Genomic DNA, 20,789 nt, shown 5'->3' on the forward strand with positions numbered 1-20,789 from the left:
TCTGCTGAAGCCAGGAGAGTCTTGCTCTCCCGGCTTCAGCAAAAGGAACCCGAAGCCTCTGGAGGCTTCAGGCAGCTATCCCTGAAGCCTTCGGAGTGCAGCGTGAGTTCCCGCAGCACGAGAGTCTTGCTCTGTCGACTTCAGTGAAAGGAACCTGAAGCCTGCGGAGCGCAGCGAGAACTCGCGCTGCGCTCTGCAAGCTTCAGACGGCTATCTCTGAAGCCTGGAGAGCGAGAGGGGTCGGTGCACACTGACCCCTCTTGCTCTCCAGGCTTCAGTGAAAGCAACGCGAAGCCTCCGGAGCATGGAGGGAACGCTCCCTCTGCGCTTCGGAGGCTTTGCATTGCTATCGCTGAAGCCAAGGAGCCTGCATTCGCTCCACAGGACGCACACACATTTCCCCTTAATTTTTGGAGGGGGAAAAGTGCGTCCTATAGAGCGAAAAATACGGTACATTAAGTCTCCAGGTTCGATCCTGGCCATCTTCTCTGAGAGAGAGAGAAGTTGCAGAGCTGTTGGGCTAAGTGGACAATCGTCTTTAACGCTTTGTGAAAAGCAGCAGCTTATGTTTCACAAAACCTGTTTGACCAGGAAAGACGGCGACACAAAAGTGCCCACATGTCATAGGGAGGCAGTGCCTGACTCCCGCTTTAACCTTTCAAGTTAAGGTAAGCTAGGACAGGAGACCCAGAAAGAGACTGTCTCATTTTAAAAGGAAACTCCTGTTTCAAACAGCTCAGTTTACACTGGCACGCACGTCTCGCGATCAAGCAAAGAAACCGAGTCGCATTAGAAGTACATCTACTCAGGTTTTTTTTTTTAATTCAATATATTAAATATATATTAATAATTGGAAAAAAGTCACATACTGGAAATTGGAAAGGAGGGATAGACAAATATAAATGTCAAAAAAAAAAAGTTTGGCAGACTTTACAATACAAAGTTATATACACAGAAAGGCAGAAGTTGTCCTGCAAATTTAGGGCGAAGCACATTTCTCAGTGGCTCATACAGAAGAGCCCGCCCCCTCCCCCCGCTTTCCCTCCTCTGCCATTCATTCAACCATCCATTCATCTGTATTTACAAAGCCAACGTGCCCATCCTCTTATATACAACTTTTACACACACAAAAAAGAACACAAAAACACCATCCGACAAAACTTGGCCGCCCCTGACGAAGCGGCAGGTGGGAAGAACAAGCTATCTGAGGGATATGTGCCTGCTTACGGCGAAAACTGGACCGCCACTTCCCCCAAGTTGCACCGAGTTCGAGATTGCAAGCAGCTTTTATGGAAGGGAGTTGGAAAAACTAAAAACAAAAAACCTCATCCAGTCCCCATACTTGAGAGGGAATTCTTTGCCAGGGCCAGGAACATGGATAAAGTAAGAGAAGGCAATTCTTTTTTCTTGTTTTTTTTAAATCCCTAACCAGCCTTTGACTATTAAAAAAACAACAAAAAACACAAAACACCAACATATTCCACATGTATTACACAAAGCTGATCTGTGCAACTGTATGGAATTTAGGCGTCGCATTGCACGTGTGGAGCCGTTGGCAAGTTACATGGGAAAGGCAGCATTATTTAGGGATATTGTGCATGTAACCCTAGAAGGCACACCGGGATATTTCCCCACCCACCCCCCGCTCCCCACAAGGTTAAAAAAAAGAACAACACAAACTCCAAAAAAGTTGTCCGAAGTTCAGAGAGAGGAAGAGGAGACGAGAGAAGGAGAGCAATGTCCCACTAAACTCCAAGATCAAATAGGGTGGGCGAAAGGAGAAAGGGGGGTGTGGAGACATGATAACGCTAGTGGCCTTCATCTTCCGACCACTAGGCTTAAAAATTTTAAACATCCTCTGTAATGTCTCTGGGGGAGAAAAATGTCCCTGCAAAGTCCCCTCCAGGTGATGGGGTGGCAAGGAAATCCCCTCTGCCAGTTTCTGTCCATCTGCCACCCCCCCCAAATATATATATATATAAAGCCACCCTCCCCCCAAACAGGAAGAACCACTGATTCACGGCAGCTTCCTTCCTTCCTTCCTTCGGAGTCCTCAGAAAGGCAGCGTGTCCATGAATATTTTGTCCACAATGGGGGGCGGGGGGACCAGATCCTCGAGCTTCAGGTAGAAGATGCGCTGGAGCCCTTGAGTGCACAGGGTGCGGAGTTCGGGGAGCTTGCCCAGCAGCTTGGAGAGGCAGTTCGGGTGGAGCTGCTCATTGGTGGTGGAAGTCACGTGGTCTTTAAGGCAGCTGACAATGCGGTTCTGGAGGTCTTCAACCTTCTTTGGCTCTTTTAACCCATGGCGGTCTGGTTTGGAGACGTCGGTGAGAAGGAGGAAATGGCGGCGGCAGCAAAAAAAGAATAGGGAAGGAGCTGTTAAACACGAGAGTGAACCAAGGACTTCTCCTGGTATGCCCCGAAGAGGACCTTAAATAACCATAGTTTATAGAGGTCCCGGGCCCTAAGGAAGTCAGATTATCCTCCACCAGGGCCAGGGCCTTCTTAGTGATGGCTCCGACCTGGTGGAATGCTCTGTCCCATGAGACCAGGGCCCTGCAGGATTTAACTTCCTTCCGCAGGGCCTGTAAGACAGAGCTATTCCACCTGGCTTTCAATTTGAACTTAGCCTGATCTTTCCTTCCCTCCCTCTCCCCTTTTTATTAAGATTACCCGTTCCGGGATCCCACAGCTAATTCTCCCCTGGTCTCCTCGCTGGCCCAAATAGGACTAATTTAGTCAGCTAGCCCTGGTGATCACCTAATGTTTATTGGATGGATTTCCCCCCTAAATTGATTTTTGAATTCTGAATTTATTGCTATTCACATTTTATACGGTATTTTATGCTGTTTTTTGTTGCATCAATTAAGTGTTTTAAATTTGTTGTTAGCCACCCTGAGCCCGGATTTCTGAACTGGGAAGGGCAGGGTATATAAAAAAATAAATATTATTATTTATTATTCTCCCTGATGCAGTCAGACATGTTGGACTCCCTAAGGTCCCATAAGTATCTCATGGTGTCCCATGCTACTCAGGTGTTGGGACGTAGCGTAGGAAGGACCAGGAGGACTGTGTCCCTGGGCGCAGATTTTTGAAAGGGCGCAAGGGGGCACAACCGGGTGCCCCCACGACAGGCTCCCTCCCTTGCCAAGCCACGCCTTGGCTGGGCCATAAGGACTGGAGCGGCGGTGCCTTCCAGATATTGCTGGACCCCTCCCTCCCAGAGCAAGTAAAGGTAACGGTAAAGGGACCCCTGACCATTAGGTCCAGTCATAACCAACTCTGGGGTTGTGGCGCCCATCTCACTTTATTGGCCGAGGGAGCCGGCGTACAGCTTCTGGGTCATGTGGCCAGCATGACTAAGCCGCTTCTGGCGAACCAGAGCAGCGCATGGAAACACCGTTTACCTTCCCGCCACAGCAGTACCTATTGATCTACTTGCACTGGTGTGCTTTCGAACTGCTAGGTTGGCAGGAGCAGGGACCGAGCAACGGGAGCTCACCCTGTCGCGGGGATTCAAACCGCCGACCTTCTGATTGGTAAGTCCTAGGCTCTGTGGTTTAACCCACAGCGCCACCCGCGTCCCTCCCAGAGCAAGTAGATCTGATCTATCCCTTTCCCTGAAGGCACCTAGAGATGTCACAAACTGACTGGGAGCCTTAAGCACCTCCCTTCCAGAGATCTGGTGCTTCCTCGATCCTGCCTCTCAACCTGCGCTTTCTGCAGCCGCGCCCGTGCACCCCGGAGAACCACCCCAGTGATGTGGGCGCCGGGCCTACCTGTGATGATGACAAGTGCCGCGAGGCAGGAGAAGGAGGGCACATCGATGTTCATGCGGTGGAGGCTCTGGGAGAACTCGATGATGGAGTCGATCCACTCTCCAAAGCCTCGGACACACTGCATCCGGTGGAGCACCACCCCGTTGCAGAATATCAGCTTGCCTTCTTCTGGCTTGGACCTGCGAGAGAGAGAGAGAGAGCACGGTTTGAGTTGAAACTTGGACAGTGTGTGTCAGTCCCTGGAGGGAAGGGTATAGAGGCAGCGGGGCAAGCCATGGGAGTTTGCCAGGCCATGTTGGCTTGGACTGTGCAGTTGGAGCTCATTGCCAAACGCTGCTGCTTCATTGGAATCCCAGGGTCACAGGCAGGCACAGCATTTGTTCCAGACAGAGGTCTTGAGTCGAGGAGCTTCCTGAACTGGCTGTGAAAGCCATGTCCGCGCCCACTGGGCTCTCCCACCCACCCACTTTGGGGCAAAAACAGCACCTGTGGTCTTCTCTCTCCCACAATTCCCTTGTCCCAGCATGACACGCGGAGACCCTTCCCTTCCAGAGTAAGGAAGGAGAGACTGTAAACAAAGGCTTCCTTTGCTCACAGCGTCCCCTATCAGATGTCTAAAAAGGTAAAGGGACCCCTGACCGTTAGGTCCAGTCGTGGCCGACTCTGGGGTTGCGGCGCTCATCTCGCTTTATTGGCCGAGGGAGCCGGCGTACAGCTTCTGGGTCATGTGGCCAGCATGACTAAGCCGCTTCTGGCGAACCAGAGCAGTGCACGGAAACGCCGTTTACCTTCCCACCAGAGCGGTACCTATTTATCTACTTACACTTTGTGCTTTCAAACTGCTAGGTTGGCAAGAGCAGGGACCGAGCAACGGGAGCTCACCCCATCACGGGGATTCGAACCGCCAACCTTCTGATGGCAAGTCCTAGGCTCTGTGGTTTAACCCACAGCGCCACCCGCATCCCTATCAAATGTTTAGAGGGCCCATAATGCAATAATGTTCAATTCAAGGGCCCTGGGTCTATATATGGAGGATTCCCTTCTCCTCTTGCATCTGTTTGTTTTATTTTGCCGTACTGCCACCGTCCCTGCAACCCGATACGAGGTGACCTACTGAGCTTGCCCCAAATTTAGAGGCTAAGCGGATCACTGTGGGTTTCGTAGGGCAGCCCTGCTGCTGCACATTTACCTGTACGCTAGCCGGAGAATGAAGAGCTCCAAAAAAGCAGATTCCAAAAGCAGGTCTTGATCCTCTTTCGGAAGCTCTAGGAAGCCCTGGATCTTCTCCGCCCATTTCCGGATGACGTCCATCGAGCCTGTCAACAGGTCGTAGAACTGCTGGACGTCGACACAGTCCTCCTTCTCAAACTGGTAGGAGACAGATTCCTGGAACTGGGGAGGGGAGGAAACAAGCAAAAAGGTTGACGAGCAGGCACAACCCAGCTCATGGCCCCCGCACCTGATAACACACTCATTTTATTTTGGGAGAGGGTAGAGAGACGGGCAGGAGTGTAGACACTACCACCAGCACAATGACATTCTCCTTGCTAGCTCTGATAGAGAGGAATCCAGATTGATGAACTCAAGACTCTCATTTGAATGGCCAAATAATGCACCTCAAGCCAGAGATTACTAATAATGGCATAGGAGAGCTGAAAATAATGCCAATGTATTTCACATCTGGCAACCATTGCACCCCTTGGGTTTCAGATAGCACATGGGTAGACGAATGCCCGCGACGGGGTTGGCTCCCGTTGCTCGGTCCCTGCTCCTGCCAACCTAGCAGTTCGAAAGCACCTCAAAGTGCAAGTAGATAAATCGGTACTGCTCCGGCAGGAAGGTAAATGGCGTTTACATGCACTGCTCTGTTTGCCAGAAGCGGCTTAGTCATGCTGGTCCCATGACCCGGAAGCTGTACGCCGGCTCCCTCAGCCAATAAAGCGAGATGAGCGCCGCAACCCCAGAGTCGGCCACGACTGGACCTAATGGTTAGGGGTCCCTTTACCCTTTCCCACATTCTATCTGAAACCAAAGGGATTGCATTGTTTGCTAGGTGTGATTCCCCCCCTCCCCCCAGCTGTCCTACCCCAATATATTGTATTCTCTGCTCACGAGCCATTTCAAGCCATTTCTAGCGTCTTTTCAAGCCATTTCAAGTGTCTAGGCTGCTGATTTGGGGCTGGAAGGTGTATCCAAAAACAACCCCCCCCCTTCAGCTCAGGCATATTCCACTAACAGGACCTGCGGCATCTGTTGGGAAGGGCTTCGCCCTGCTAAATTGCCTAGCCCTTTGCTCCAAGTCATTTCATGGCATGTTAGACTACCTAGGCACTTAAAATGGCACCATTATTTCAGGGCATTTCAGCCTGCCACGGGACCATTTGGGGCATCCCACAAGGAACAAAGTACAAATGTGTTTAATTTATCTGCCTGGCACATTCTCTCTCTCCCCCCCGCCCCAAGTCAGCCATGAGTGCCACAGACGGTAGGAACGCAGATCAGTAAGTACCTTGGAATAATCAAGCTTTGTTGCGCTGGGTATGGAATCTATGTGCGCTCTCACAAGAGAGGAGATGAGGCTGACTGGAGAAGTGTCTTGAGTTTGCTTGGGTTTGGAGGGCAAACGACCACGCCGGCCTTTCAAGCTGTCCGTCCGCACCACTGAGGGAAGGAGGAAGTGAAAAAAGACACACATTCAGAGAGGTGGGGAGCAGAGACGTGCGGGAACTATCCACAGGACTAACCGTGTGGCTTAGGAAGGTTTTTAATCGCAGAATGGAATTTGGATACCGGCCAAAGTGGAGTAGGCATTGGTCTAGTTGCCGTATGCTAGGTACGTTTCGCAAGATGGCGGGTTGGGGTTTAGCCACACCAGTATTCTGTACAGTGGTACCTCTGGTTACGAACTTAATTCGTTCCGGAGGTCTGTTCATAACCTGAAACCGTTCTTAACCTGAGGGACCACTTTAGCTAGTGGGGCCTCCCACCGCCGCGTGATTTCTGTTCTCATCCTGATGTAAATTTCTTAACCCGAGGTACTACAGTGGTAACACTTCAGGTTACATACGCTTCAGGTTACACACTCCGCTAACCCAGAAATAGTACCTCGGGTTAAGAACTTTGCTTCAGGATAAGAACATAAATCGTGCGGCAGCGGCACAGCAGCAACGGGACGCATCATTAGCTAAAGTGGTGCTTCAGGTTAAGAACAGTTTCAGGTTAAGAACGGACCTCCGGAACGAATTAAGTACTTAACCCAAGGTACCACTGTATTTCCAGGTTAGCGGAGTCTGTAACCCAAAGTATTTGTAACCCGAGGTGCTTGTAACCTTAGGTACCACTGTATTTCACAACTGCACAACAGAAGTGCGGAATGCGATACTTGTATTAAGTGGGAGACCTCTCTCGATGCTACTGAACTACAACTCCCATCACCTCTGACCATTGGCCAAGCTGGCTGGGGGCTGATGGGAGTTGGAGTCCCACAGCATCTGGAGGGCTGCAGGTTCCACATGCCTGTTTGACATCTCAAGTGCTGGTCTTGGACAGTCAAAGGAAGCTTGCGACAAGAGTTGCTTCTCCTCCCCTCATGCTAAGTCATTTACATGTCCTCTCTCACTGGCTCTTTGCTCTGAATAATTCTGCTCCTGACCCCACACTTAAAAAGCCCCAAACCCCTTTGTGTAGATCTCTCTGGTCAGAGCGAGGCAATGACACTAGCAGACTGTTGTTAACTAGTGCACCCAGTCAAAATATGGCACAGATCACATCAGCGCAGAACCTAATCACTCCTTAATCCTTCTGACAATTCACGGCGGAAGAGCAGATATTCCTGACTGCTTCAATGGACACTGATGACTGTAAAATGAGATTTAAATCTGCCAGTGATTGCAAGGACCAAACGCATTAAGGTGCTTGCCTTGGGCAAATAACACAGGCCGCAAGCCGATTAAACCCCTGATCTTATTAACACTTTAACCTGCACATCAAACTCAACAAACAGGGACGTCTCTTACCTTCTTTGACCATTCCCACAGCAAGGCACTTCTGGAAACGACAAAACTGGCACCGGTTTCTCCTCCGCTTGTCCACAGGGCAGTCTTTATTGGCTAAGCAGATGTATTTGGCGTTCTTCTGTACAGTGCGCTGCGGGAGACAGAAGAGCAGCGGGGACACTTAGGACTCATCACACGCATATGCGCAAAAACACACGGGGCATCTCCAAGCTCGGTGTCGAGAAAAGACAAAAGGCCGGTTTATTTATTGCAGTGTTCCTACAACCCTGCCGTTTCCAGTTTCACAAGGGTACGACAGAAATCGTACGCCACCTGAGGGCGGCCGCAGCTTCCAGACACAGCTGTGCCTTCACATTTCCGCATCTTGAAAGACCTACATTGGCTCCCAGTACATTTCCGAGCACAATTCAAAGTGCTGGTGTTGACCTTTAAAGCCCTAAACGGCCTCGCCCCAGTATATCTGAAGGAGCGTCTCCACCCCCATCATTCAGCCCGGACACTGAGGTCCAACGCCAAGGGCCTTCTGGCGGTTCCCTCATTGCGAGAAGCAAAGCTACAGGGAACCAGGCAGAGGGCCTTCTTGGTAGTGGCGCCCGCCCTGTGGAACGCCCTCCCACCAGATGTCAAAGCGATAAACAACTACCTGACATTCAGAAGTCATCTTAAGGCAGCCCTGTTCAGGGAAGTTTTTAATGTGTGATATTTTAGTGTATTTTTGGTTTCTGTGGAAGCCGCCCAGAGTGTCTGGGGAAACCCAGCCAGATGGGCGGGGTACAAATAATAAATAATAAAATTATTATTATTATTACTGTTACCATAATGCCACAGAAATGGGGTGATGAAAGATGGAAATGGCACTGAGAAGGTCTGACGTCAGAGAAACCGAAGCGTCCCTCTCTCCAAGATCTGCGATTGGCTCACCTCAACCACTAAAAGTCTGAAAGGTCTTTGTGTGGTATGCATAAGATCTGGGTCTTTCTGCATTCATGCAACTGGAGAACAGTTTAATGCAATATGCATTAAAAAGGGGGCAGGTCTGAGCAGCCGCATCCCTTACCTTTCCTGCCCCAACCTGGCCACAGTGATCCATGCGACGGTCACCTCCAGGCTTGACTACTGCAATTCGCTCTACATGGGGCTGCCCTTGAAGCTGTCCCAGAAACTCCAGCGGGTGCAGAATGCTGCAGCGAGGCTCCTAACAGGGTCTCTGCCATGGAAGCATATTCACCCAGTGCTTTTCCAGCTGCACTGGCTCCCGGTGGAGTACAGGGTCAGATTTAAGGTGCTGGTTTTGACCTTTAAAGCCCTTCACGGCCTAGGACCCTTGTACCTACGGGACTGCCTCTCCCAGTATGCCCCACGAAGGACCTCAAGGTCCATAAATAGCAACACCCTAGTGGTCCCAGGCCCTAAGGAAGTTAGATTGGCTTCAACCAGAGACAGGGCCTTGTCAACACTGGCCCCGGCCTGGTGAAACGCTCTGCCTCAGGAGACCAGGGCCCTGCAGGATCTGATTTCTTTCCGCAGGGCCTGTAAGACAGAGTTGTTCCACCTGGCCTTTGGCTTGGAGCCAATTTGATTCCCTCCCCCTCTTTCTTTCTTTTTTCTTTCTCCTCCTGTGATGAGGCTGCTAATATTTTCATGTTTCAATATTTTAATGTTGTATTTTAATCTTGTTTTTAAGTTGTAATCATTCAACTTGTTTTTATTATTGCTTGTTAGCCGCCCTGAGGCCGCCCTTGGCTGGGGAGGGTGGGGTATAAACAAAAATTAATAATAATAATAATAATAATAATAATAATAATAATAATAATAATAATTGAAGCTCTCGGTCGTGGGACAAGTTAGAAAGTCACACATCCCAAATGGGGCCGTTCAAAATGCAAATCAAACAACTCTGGGTAGAAATCTGAGCATTTTGAAGCAGCTGAATGTTGGGTCTGCTGCACGCCCAGCCAAAAATTATATAAATCTTGTAAATAAACAAGCATTTACTATGCCGCCACCTCCTCCTCCCAGCTATTTTGCAGAAGTAAAGTACCTGAATTACAAGCAACGGGTCACATGGCTGCTTCAAAGCGACAGAGACAACATGGATCCCCGCCATTCAAGTTTGGCCAAGAGAATTAGCTCAGAAAGTTTCAGGATTCAAAATGTCCCCAGCCACCCACCCACAGCTTTGCAAATTCGGAGATCTGGCCATTTGACAATTGGCATGAGGCCACGTCTACCCACAAACAAGTTGGTATCGCAGCTATTCCGTCGCTTTGGCTGCAATGGGGAGGCAAGCTAAGAATCTCATAGGGAATTTCTTCCTCTCCACTGCCCAGCAAGGACATTGTGATCAGCAAATGGAACCCGGTTAAGTTTTGCCACGGCCAGATGATTATTAGCTTGTGGTAACATGGAGACGGGCTTTATCCTTGTGGCACCAGTGTTGCGGAATACCCTCCTTGCCGAGATGTGAGAGACCCCATTAGTATTGGAGATCCGACGGATCCTGCAGACCCATTTGCTCAGGGACACATTTCCCTGAACATGAACGTCTGACCTTATTGTTTCAGCTGTGTTTTGATTACCATGCTTTTTAACTGCCTTGATTTATTGTACATTTTAATGACAGATGCTGCAATGCTCTGTGTAATTTAATTATGCATAGATTTTGTAACGGATTCCATAGTTGTAAAAGGACTCAGAAGCCATTTTTGCATATAAGGGTTAAACAAACAAACAAACAAAATGACTTTGCAGCATCTTCACAAAGCTACGGGTCCCATGGAAGGAGTCACGAGACTTCAAGTGGTGCTAAACAAAACAGGTTTGTAATACAGATATACCCTTAGACACATCTGCTGCTTTTAAGTACCTAGACTTACAGGGGGGTGCTCAGGCACTGCCTCTCTTGTAGAAATGCCAGGGTCCATAATAAATAAACAACAACAACAACAACAATTTATTATTTATACCCCGCTCATCTGGCCGGGTTTCCCCAGCTACTCTGGGCGGCCTCCAGCAAAATATTAAAATACAGTGGTCTGTTAAACATTAAAAGCTTCCCTAAACACGGCTGCCTTCAGATGTCTTCTAAAAGTCTGGTAGTTGTTCTTCTCTTGACATCTGGTGGGAGGGCGTTCCACAGGGTGGGCGCCACTACCGAGAAGGCCCTCTGCCTGGTTCCCTGTAACTTGGCTTCTCGCAGTGAGGGAACCGCCAGAAGGCCCTCTTGGTTTGGTTTGCAAGACCTGCTTGTGTTCCCTAACTCCCTCCCTACTCCTCTGTCACTGAGGTTTTGTGCCCTGAAGTTTATCACCTCCAAGCTTCTAAATGTATATGTTTATAATTTTCTAAAACTACAGTAGAAGTGGGAACTTTAGGAAATGGGGAGGAGGGTTGTACTGTGAGCAGATCAGCCTCCTCCTGGCCACAGGCCCTTGCTCCAGAGTCACTACAGTTAATCCAATTAAATTGTTTTCATTAATTTGTTGTTGCTTGGTCTATCCCAGCGTTTCCCAACCTTGGGTCTCCAGCTGCTTTTGGACTACAGTTCCCATCATTCCTGACCACTGGTCTTGCTAGCTAGGGATGATGGGAGTTGTAGTGCAAAAACAGCTGGAGACCCAAGGTTGGGAAACAGTGGTCTATACGCAACTGTGTTTGATTACCGTATTTTTCGCTCTATAACACGCACCCAACCATAACACGCACATAGTTTTTAGAGGAGGAAAATCCGTAGGCATGCCACCCGTAGGCATTCCCTCCATAACACGCACAGACATTTCACCTTACTTTCTAGGAGAAAAAAAGTGAGTGTTATGGTGCAAAAAATACGGTAATTTGTTCTTGTTGTTTAGCGATCGCAGTGTTTGTTGTTAAGAGCATGGTGCTGATAACGCCAAGGCTGCAGGTTCGAACCCTGTATGGGACAGCTACGTAGCAGGGGGTCAGACTTGATGTTCCTAAGGGTCCCTTCCAAATCTATGGTTCTATTATAAGCAGAATACATATATTAAATCAACTTGACTCCAGAGATTTGCAGGGAGGAGGAAGTTCTCAGAATTCCCCTGCTGAATTCTCAGAACCAGAATCAGGGTAGGCCTTTCTTGGCCAGGAGATCAATAAAGGTAAAGGGACCCCCTGACCATTAGGTCCAGTCATGACCGACTCTAGGGTTGCGGCGCTCATCTCGCTTTAGTGGCCGAGGGAGCCGGCGTACAGCTTCTGGGTCATGTGGCCAGCATGACAAAGCCGCTTCTGGCGAACCAGGGCGCACGGAAACGCCGTTTACCTTCCCGCCGGAGCAGTACCTATTTACCTACTTGCACTTTGACGTGCTTTCAAACTGCTAGGTTGGAAGCAGCAGGGATCGAGCAACGGGAGCTCACCCCGTCGCGGGGATTCGAACCGCTGACCTTCTGATTGGCAAGTCCTAGGCTCTGTGGTTTAACCCACAGCGCCACCCACGTCCCAGGAGATCAATACTGAGGGCTTAATACATAGAGACTGCTTGGCTACTTAAGCATCTCCCTGAACTTTCAGCTAAGAGCCAGGGCCTAGTCCAGGGACAAGTAGCATATGGCCCTCAAGATATTGTTGGACTACAACTCCCATCATCCCTTTGACCATTGAGCCAGGCTGGCTGGGGCCGATCAAAGTTGGAGTCTCACAATTTCTGGAGGGCCACAGGTCCCCTTCCCACCCATGCCCGCTCTGGTCTATTTACTTGTGGAGATGTGTGCAGGCTGTTGCTCGCAGCAGAAAGGAATTCTGCACTCCAGGAAACAACTCCATTCCTAACTTTTGTTGGTTTAATTGTGGAAAGTTACTAGATGGAACAAATGCGAACTTTTCAGCCTCTGAGAGATGGAGGGCTTCCTAAAGGTCCCGTAGCCTGCAGAAAGCTCATCTCCAACCTTCCAAAAATGCTCTTGCCACCTACCCCTGTGAGGGGACAGAGAGCTCTCACAAAGACCTCCTTTATTTGGAGAGGCCAGGGAAAGGTCCGATGACTCATCCCTGTAGCAGTCAACAGAAGAGGCTTCCTCCTTCTCTCCTCCTCCTCCAAAAAGTCCCAGCATGCTTTGCACTGCCTCTAGAGACACATGGAGGACTGGAATGCCTTGCCTAGCAGCATCCAGCACACAGAAGCACGCCCCATACATTTAAAGCACATGACTCTCCCTTTTTTGAAAGAAAAAGTATCATGGGAACTATAGTTTACTCTTTCACAGAGCTATTCCCAGCACCCATAGCAAGCTACAATTCCCAGAATCCTTTGGGGAGGGGGAGTTAAGCGCATTAAACATAGATATAGCTTGAAAAACACCACCACCAGCACATGAGAATGTTCTCAGTTTTGAGGGCGAGCCAGAAAGTTGTTCTTCTTACCTTGAAAAACCCCTTGCAGCCTTCGCAGGTCCGGACACCATAGTGTTGGCACGAGGCGTTGTCTCCGCACACGGCACAGCGCCCCTCGTTGGACCCCGGGCTGCGCGCCTTGCTTGGCGAGAGCGAACTGTCCATTAAGCCGGATCCGTCCAGGACCGGCGAGGCCTGGCTGAGCGGCAAAGGGGAAAAGCTGACCGACGAGGAAGGTTGTGGAAGAGAGAAGACGTCTCCGTCCACCAAGTGTTGGTGGGTGGGCGGCTGCATCTTCAGGGGGCTCTGCGGAGGGACCCCGGGGCTGTGAGCCGAGGGGCCGAAGGAGAAGTAGGAGGGCTGGGCGGAACTACTTTTGGGAGGCTCCGTTGCCGCTGACGCCCAAGGCCTCATGCCCTCGTAGGCGTGCGTGGGGGAATAGGCCCCAAAGGAGTTCTCCCAAGATGGCGCCTGGGAAGTCTGGTAGCTTGGCGTGGATGGGGAAGGGACGGAGCAGGGGCTGCCGTAATAGTCCGAGCCGCTGGAGGACATCGTTTCGTCCAGCTGGCTGCTGAAGGAGCCGGGGTAGCAGCCGTACACTTGGAAATCCTCCAGCTTGAAGGAGGCAGCCGTGGGGTTGGCGGCTGGGATCTGGTAGAGGAAAGCGTCAAATTCGCCGGTGTAATTGTCCATGAAGGTGCTGAAGCTGGGCAGAGAGGTGGCGGCGGCAGTGATCTCTGTGTTAACCAGGTCCATGGTGGGTTTGCCAAGCTCTGGGGTCAAGAGGTCCGCTGGGTAGCGCTCACAGGGGCCTCCGCTCTGAAGCAAGGTCCCATATTGGGTTTGGATACAGGGCATCTCTAGGAGGAAAGGGGAGAGGGAAAAGAGAAGAGAGTCGGCTGTCAGTTATGGGATAGTCGGTCGTATAATGTCCTCTGAGAGGGAGCAGCTGGCCTGTTAGGGAAACTAGGGCACTGCCCCACCAATCTCAGTGTAACCTCAGCCAGCCCCTTGCCTTATGCACAGCCCAAGCGAGTGGTATTGCCTGTTGTCGTCTTCCTCTTTAATTTCAGTGTTGCCCCCTTGTAGGATGGGGGCAAAATTGGTTAGCTCTGCCTCTCATTAGCCCTGCCTGCACCTGCTGTTCGACTCTCTAGCTCCACCTGCTGTTGGCCTCCCTACCTCCCACCCAACCAGTCTCAAAGGGCGCCAGCCAACAGCTGGCAGGGTGGGTGTTCCTAGTCTAGAGACACATCCATTAGCTGGTTAGCACGAGATGTCAGTGGCTAAATGCCTGCTATGAAAGCGGAAGGGGAAAAGGGAGCCCTGCCTAAGAGAGGTTGCTGCTGGCGAGCGCCCTTACAAACAGAGCTGACCCAAGACGTTTTTGCTACCTGAAGCAAGGGACAATATGCCACCCCCTGTCCCCAACACCAGGGGGATGCTAACAGGACCAGCAGCTGAATCCTGCATCCTGACAATATAGGTGAAGCATCTGAGGGTAGCAGGGGGGTTGCTGGGGGTGTCACACGACACACAAGAGCCTGGCTCTCCAACACCTTGCTGCTGCCCCCAGCGATTGCTGACTTGTTATGCCCAATGATAGGGCCTGCCCTGCTCATCTCATCAAAATCTTGGCCCCCATTCATGCAAACAGTTTCTTCAGTTTCCCATACATGTAGGCATGCCAGCCTATTTCATTCATGCAAAGGAGTCCTCTGCTCAAAGGAGGCCTTTACAGATTTGTGGGGAACCTTTTGTTCATGGGAGGAAGGAATTTTGTAGGAAATTTTATCCTGTATTTTCATCTTGCGAACCATTCTGGGATCTTTGGATGAAGGGCGGTATATAAATTTAATAAACAAATCAGCAGGAAACAGAGCCAAGCACAAACTCTGGGCATTCCTAGAGATACGTATCTCCTTTGGGTAATAACAGCACTTTGGGTTAAATGAAAACACCTCCATTTGCCTTTGTAAAATGCACGGCGCCAGCATTTTACTGGCTGCCACTGTCGACTAGAGGCAGATGCAACATGCAGCCAACTATCCAACTTAAAAGAGACTGCCAGGGATCGCTCTTTTGCAACATCTAGTCTCTGACACCCCCGGCTAACAGCAAGAACAAGGTCTGTAGATCTAGCTGGTTATGGGGCATTGTGCATGGCGATGGTCATTTTTGTTGAAAAGGCACCAGAATTCTTAAAGGATTTATTTCCTAGCCGTCTGATCCGATATCCAACAGGTGCATGATCACTGGGTGGAAAGACACAATAGGAAAGACCCTCCTGTTGTCTGCATCATGACTGTTGTGCGTGGGCGATGTTTATTGTTCCTTGCCTAATAGGAGGCACGCAGCTGGGTGAGCTCACTTCCACTCTTATTCTTCCACCTCGCACAAATTTGCTGGGAACCTGCTGTGGGCACAAGCCTTAGGCAACAGTTTCCTTGGTAATGCGGAGAATGCAACCGACAGCACAACTGGGCAACCAACCAACACAAGATCCTTTTAACTTTGAAGCTGAGACGATGATCCTGGCTTGTGCCAACAGAGGATGAGCTTCAAAGGCAAGGAGGAAAGCAAAAATCACATCGCCCCACCTCCAGCAAAGCCACCCCCAAACAGCCAGCTTATATAGGACCCACGAGGCATGCCTAGCAGCTTGCAGGAGCAAACACATGCTCCTTAAGGGAATGGGTATGCTGGTTCACACTATTTACTTCCTTGAGGAGGGCGATGTGGACTGCCTGAAACTGGCTCACCAGTGCAGACATTTGGATAGGGATCATAGATTGGAGAGTAGGAAGGGACCCCAGGGGTCATCTAGTCCAACCCCCTGCAATGCAGGGACCTCAGTTTAAGTATCCATGACAGATGGCCATCCAACCTCTGCTTAAAAGCCTCCAAGGAAGGAGAACCCACAACCTCCTGAGGGAGAACGTTCCACAGATGGATGAGTGAGGGGAGAGAGAGGGGATGAAATATAAATAAATAGGAGGAGGAGGAGGAGGAGAGTTTGGATTTGATATCCGGCTTTATCACTACCTGAAGGAGTCTCAAAGCGGCTAAAATTCTCCTTTCCCTTCCTCCCCCACAACAAACACTCTGTGAGGTGAGTGGGGCTGAGAGACTTCAGAGAAGTGTGACTAGCCCAAGGTCACCCAGCAGCTGCATGTGGAGGAGCGGAGACGTGAACCCGGTTCCCCAGATTACGAGTCCACCGCTCTTAACCTCTACACCACACTGGCTCCCATTTGGGCGTCACTCCTGCTGGTTGAGGACAAAATGGAGATGCCAAAAGGCATTTGTGCAAGGAGTCATGTTCTGGAAGTGAAGGGACAGCATAGGAGCCTGGGGAGAAGTTTTAAGGACTTTTTATTCCAAACACAAAAGGTAGTTATCCAATGGGTTTGAACCAGGGCTGGGGAAACTGTGGCCCTACAGATCTTGCTGGAGCACAACTCCCATAATCCAGGAATTACTGGGCCAGGGCTGGTGGGGAGGGACACTGGGAGGGACACAGAGCCCACAGCTTTGCTTTTAAACAGGCAAGACCACCAAGGTACTGAGGCTGGACTCAAGTCCTCAACTGGTGTTGTTTCAAGATGACGCAATGCTTGGGACTTCCCAAGTCCACCTCCAGACCTTCAGCTTTTCCTTTCGTCCTCATCTTCCCCGATTCCGGATCTCTCAATATTCCCACAATCCAAAGTGTGGAACATAACAACAGTGTGGACTTAAGTGCTCTCGGATATTAGGCTGTTTCCTTCCTATCAAGAAAATAGCTGGACTTGGAAACTATAATCCATAGTCAGACATCACTAACAGTAAGTAGCTCACATGCATTTTTCTTTTCGCTTCCTACCCCCTTAAAGATGGACAGCACACCTACAAAACTGAGAAGAGAATGCTGTCGTTTTGCAAAACTTACTTATTTCGTAAGATTTACGGCTGGCTGATTCTAGGAGGGGGAAAGCGTGAGAGACATTCTTGCTCCATGCATCTCTCATGCACGTAATGAAGAGGAAGATTGTAAAAAAGAAAGAAAGAAAAAAAGGATTATCTGTTGAGTCACACCTTTGCCTGATCACTGCTCACATTGACCTTAAAAAGTGCTTCTTCTGAAGGGCTGTCCTTATCTCTTGAGGCTCAAGCTGGGCAGCAATTTAAGCACTGGCACAGACAAGATACAATAAATCAGGGTGGGGGAACTGCCTTTACCTCCCAAAAGGCACCCTCATGCTGAAAGTGCGCTCTGTGGGGGTTTAACAGCAAATGTCCCCCCGCCCTGTGGAAGAGGAGACGTAACAGGAGTTTTTGGCCCAGGCGAAAACCAAGACAGTAAGCAAGTTGCGGCAAGTTGATAATGTCATTCATATCGCAGACCTTTAAAGGTTAGATTCTGTTTGGTGAAGGAGCTTTAATCGGCAGTAAAGGATCACGGAATGCAGAGATACGCAGAGTTCCAAGGACAAGGTTAAGGAGCTCTCCTTGGCGGGAAACAAACTCCTCTTTGGTTGCAGTGGTACTGGGACAACTGCGGCTACGGACCGGTCAGAAGCACAATCCCTCTGTTAAGCTGCTGTTGGTTCAGCCGGCCTCTGGAAAAGAAGGTAGGTTCTCCCACTGAACTGAACCCGGATGCCCTCCCTCCTTGCCCAGTTTAGAAAGAGTGCCAGGAAGCACACGCCAGATCCCTGTGGCAGAGCAGAGAACCACGTGGGCAGAGGAAGCCGATGGAATGGCAGGTGCTTCGGCTGTAGTGAGAACAGGTGACAAATAAGGGTCCGTTTCAGTTACCTGAATGGGCACCCAAATGTTGACCTTTGCAACACACCTCCTTCCAGGGCAGGAAGTGGCAGAAGCAGCCCCCAGGGTTTCTAACAGGTTGCCACTAAAGTGGCATCTGCAAGGGAGTCGCCATCACCAGTGTTAGAAATTCAGATCTATAAACTAGGCTCTCTTAATCCAAGATTACAGCCACCAAAGCAGAATGTCTAGTTGCCATTTTGGGGCAAGACAGCTCTAAAGTCTTATTTTTCAAACGATGGACTGAGCATGATGGATTGTCAGCTAAACATCTGGCTAGATCAGAAGACAACCTTGAGATAGCTGAAGAACTTTTGAGATCGTAAAGAAGGAAAGTCACTTGATCCAGGGACAGCCCACATATATATTGGCCTATTCCGACCTCTTTTTCTGAATGGTGACACAGACCATTCATAACGTAAGAATATTCTCCGTAACTGTGAGCAAGGCAGTGGGGTGGGGTAACTGAAGACAAGCCACAGCACTTAACTACAACATTGTTCACTACTCCAGCTCAGGCTGCATAGAAAAAGCATTTCGGCTCCTGAAATTCATGCCGATTGTGCAGATAAAATATAACTGATAGAAATCTACAGGATGTGGTATTAGTGTGTAAAAACAGTCAAGATCCAGTGATCCCCAGGCACGAACCTCCAGATGATGGAAATGTCAGGTGCCTTCCTGGCACCCAGGCATCTTCAACTGGTTGCAAGTGGCCGTTAGCCAGGTGCAAAATGCGCCTGGCTAATTTTGAACACTGATCAGGGCCAAAGGTTCCATTTGCCCAACGAGTGGGTGGGCTAACCCCAACCGATTGCTTTCTAAAGAAGAACCTTCTCTGCTTGATACCAGTGTGCTGCCACACTCCCAGCTTCCTTGCTGCCACATAGGCTCGTTATTCTGCTGCCCTAAAAATAGAACCCTGGTACTTAATTGTTAAAGCTTGTTAGGATTTACAGTGCTCTAACACAGCAACAGATGCTACCCTGGGCTCTTCCTTGTGACATAGTATTTATTAGCTCTCTACCCCCCCAGAGGAAGGCCTGACGTCTGCAAATGCAAGAGGGCCATCTCCCTTGGTAGTACAAATCGAGATAGTTCCATTACACTCGCTGGAGATCAAATCTCAGGGATTGCGGCTGGGATGGCAGAGCACAAGATGACAGCCAATACCATTGGGGCTTCTCAAACAAGGGGGCCTCTTAGCAAAAGGAGGAACGGGGAAAGAAGGCTGCAAGGTGAGAGCATCAGTCGAATGGTGCGACAAATAATGCTAACTTTCTATTGATATTTCTGTCTATAGACTGAAGGAGTCCCATGGAGGAGGGATAGGCAATGTGGTCCCCTCCTAACGTTGCTGGACTCCATTTCCCATCATGCCTGGCCCTTGCCTATGCTGGCTGCTGGCTGGGGCTGATGTTGCTGGTGTCTAACATCACCAAGAAGTTAGTACACCTTGGCTACCCCAGGTCCAGAGGTTGATCTACTCAGGTGAGACAAGCAGCCGTCACAGGTCCAGGAAAAGGGAACGCATCATTGACAATGCTCTGAAAACACACTAAATTTGGACAATTCAGGGGTCAGGAAATACTCCCTGCAACTCCTGCCCTGCCCCATAGACTCTAAAGGAATCTCGCAGATCTACACTTGCCTTCTGTAGAGATTCCATACATTTGCTTACTATCTTCTCTGTATGAAGAGCTTTCAAAAGGTAGCACAGGAGATTTTCTGGATGCAAACAGGGCTGCTAGCTTGTGCAATGGGTTTTGTCCCCTTTATTCGCTCTAGCAGCCCTTCCAACCAGCCACCATAGCCGTACCTTCCAGCAGTGTTGATGTATAAATACTGAGCAGGTGACATGCTCGATGTTAGTGTATGATTTTTTCTCAAGGCAGAAAAGCAGGGCGGCAAGGGCTTTCCTGGCCAGGTGGCATGCAAAACATGCTGGCAATACCACACCCACAGTTCATCCCCTTTATGACTGTTACCAGCATGACACGGGGTAGATAGTCACGGGTTTTAACAACGAAGACTATTCTCACAACCTTGTTTAGGTCAGGGCAGATTGCTATCCTGCTGCCAAAACGTAGGGCTGTATTCAGCTAAGTTAATGAATGTGCATGGCTGCATTAGGTTCAATAATTTCTAGGGTTCTACTTTTATGTTTCTACGGAGCGGTTTGGATACACCAGCAGAGGTTCTGCAACTCTTTCCCAGAGTAGGATTTCACCTTGCTCTTTGGGATGCTGCAGAAAGACACCTTTTGTGTTCATGCAAACTCTGGACCAAAACTCTTCCCCCAAAGCCTCAGGGACCGGCCAACTGAACTACAGTGGTACCTCTGGTTACGTACTTAATTCGTTCTGGAGGTCCGTTCTTAACATGAAACTGTTCTTAACCTGAAGACCACTTTAGCTAATGGGGCCTCCTGCTGCTGCTGTGCCACCAGAGCACGATTTCTGTTCTCATCCTGAAGCAAAGTTCTTAACCCGAGGTACTATTTCCGGGTTAGGGGAGTCTGTAACCTGAAGCGTATGTAACCCGAGGTACTACTGTATGGGAAAACCGGGCATTTGTGTGTTGCACTAAGGGACTCACAGCATCCAATGGGGGCTTGTAAGTTGCACATTTGCCTCCAACAGAGGCTCCAAATGCCAGGTGCTTGCTTTGCCTGTGTGCAACAGCACCCTGTGTACTGTTTCTTGCACACAGCCCTCCCCAGCCGTCCAAGAACAGTTAATGGGTGCAGTCTTTCCATAACAACGCATTCACCTCTCCAGCTCAGCCAGCCCTTTCCAGAGCCTTGTTGTTTTCCCAAACACAAATGGCT

General features: G+C 49.7%; 1 protein-coding gene across 3 annotated transcripts in view; it reads right to left on the reverse strand.

Annotated features, from left to right (window-relative positions):
* Positions 1–789: 789 nt before the first annotated feature.
* The window catches only part of NR4A1 (nuclear receptor subfamily 4 group A member 1), a 42,051-nt gene continuing 22,051 nt past the window's right edge, over positions 790–20,789 (reverse strand). For all 3 annotated transcript variants that reach the window (XM_082212551.1, XM_082212552.1, XM_082212553.1), the window contains exons 2-7: positions 13,181–14,010; positions 7,796–7,925; positions 6,289–6,440; positions 4,969–5,171; positions 3,780–3,958; positions 790–2,310 (exon numbers count right to left, since the gene is read on the reverse strand). In XM_082212551.1, the coding sequence (XP_082068677.1) occupies positions 2,054–2,310; positions 3,780–3,958; positions 4,969–5,171; positions 6,289–6,440; positions 7,796–7,925; positions 13,181–14,010 (1,751 nt within the window). In that variant the 3' untranslated portion in view covers positions 790–2,053. The remainder of the gene's footprint in view (positions 2,311–3,779; positions 3,959–4,968; positions 5,172–6,288; positions 6,441–7,795; positions 7,926–13,180; positions 14,011–20,789) is intronic.

Source organism: Podarcis vaucheri (genome assembly GCF_965113315.1).
Source record: "Podarcis vaucheri genome assembly, chromosome: 2".
NCBI classification, from domain to species: Eukaryota; Metazoa; Chordata; class Lepidosauria; order Squamata; family Lacertidae; genus Podarcis; species Podarcis vaucheri.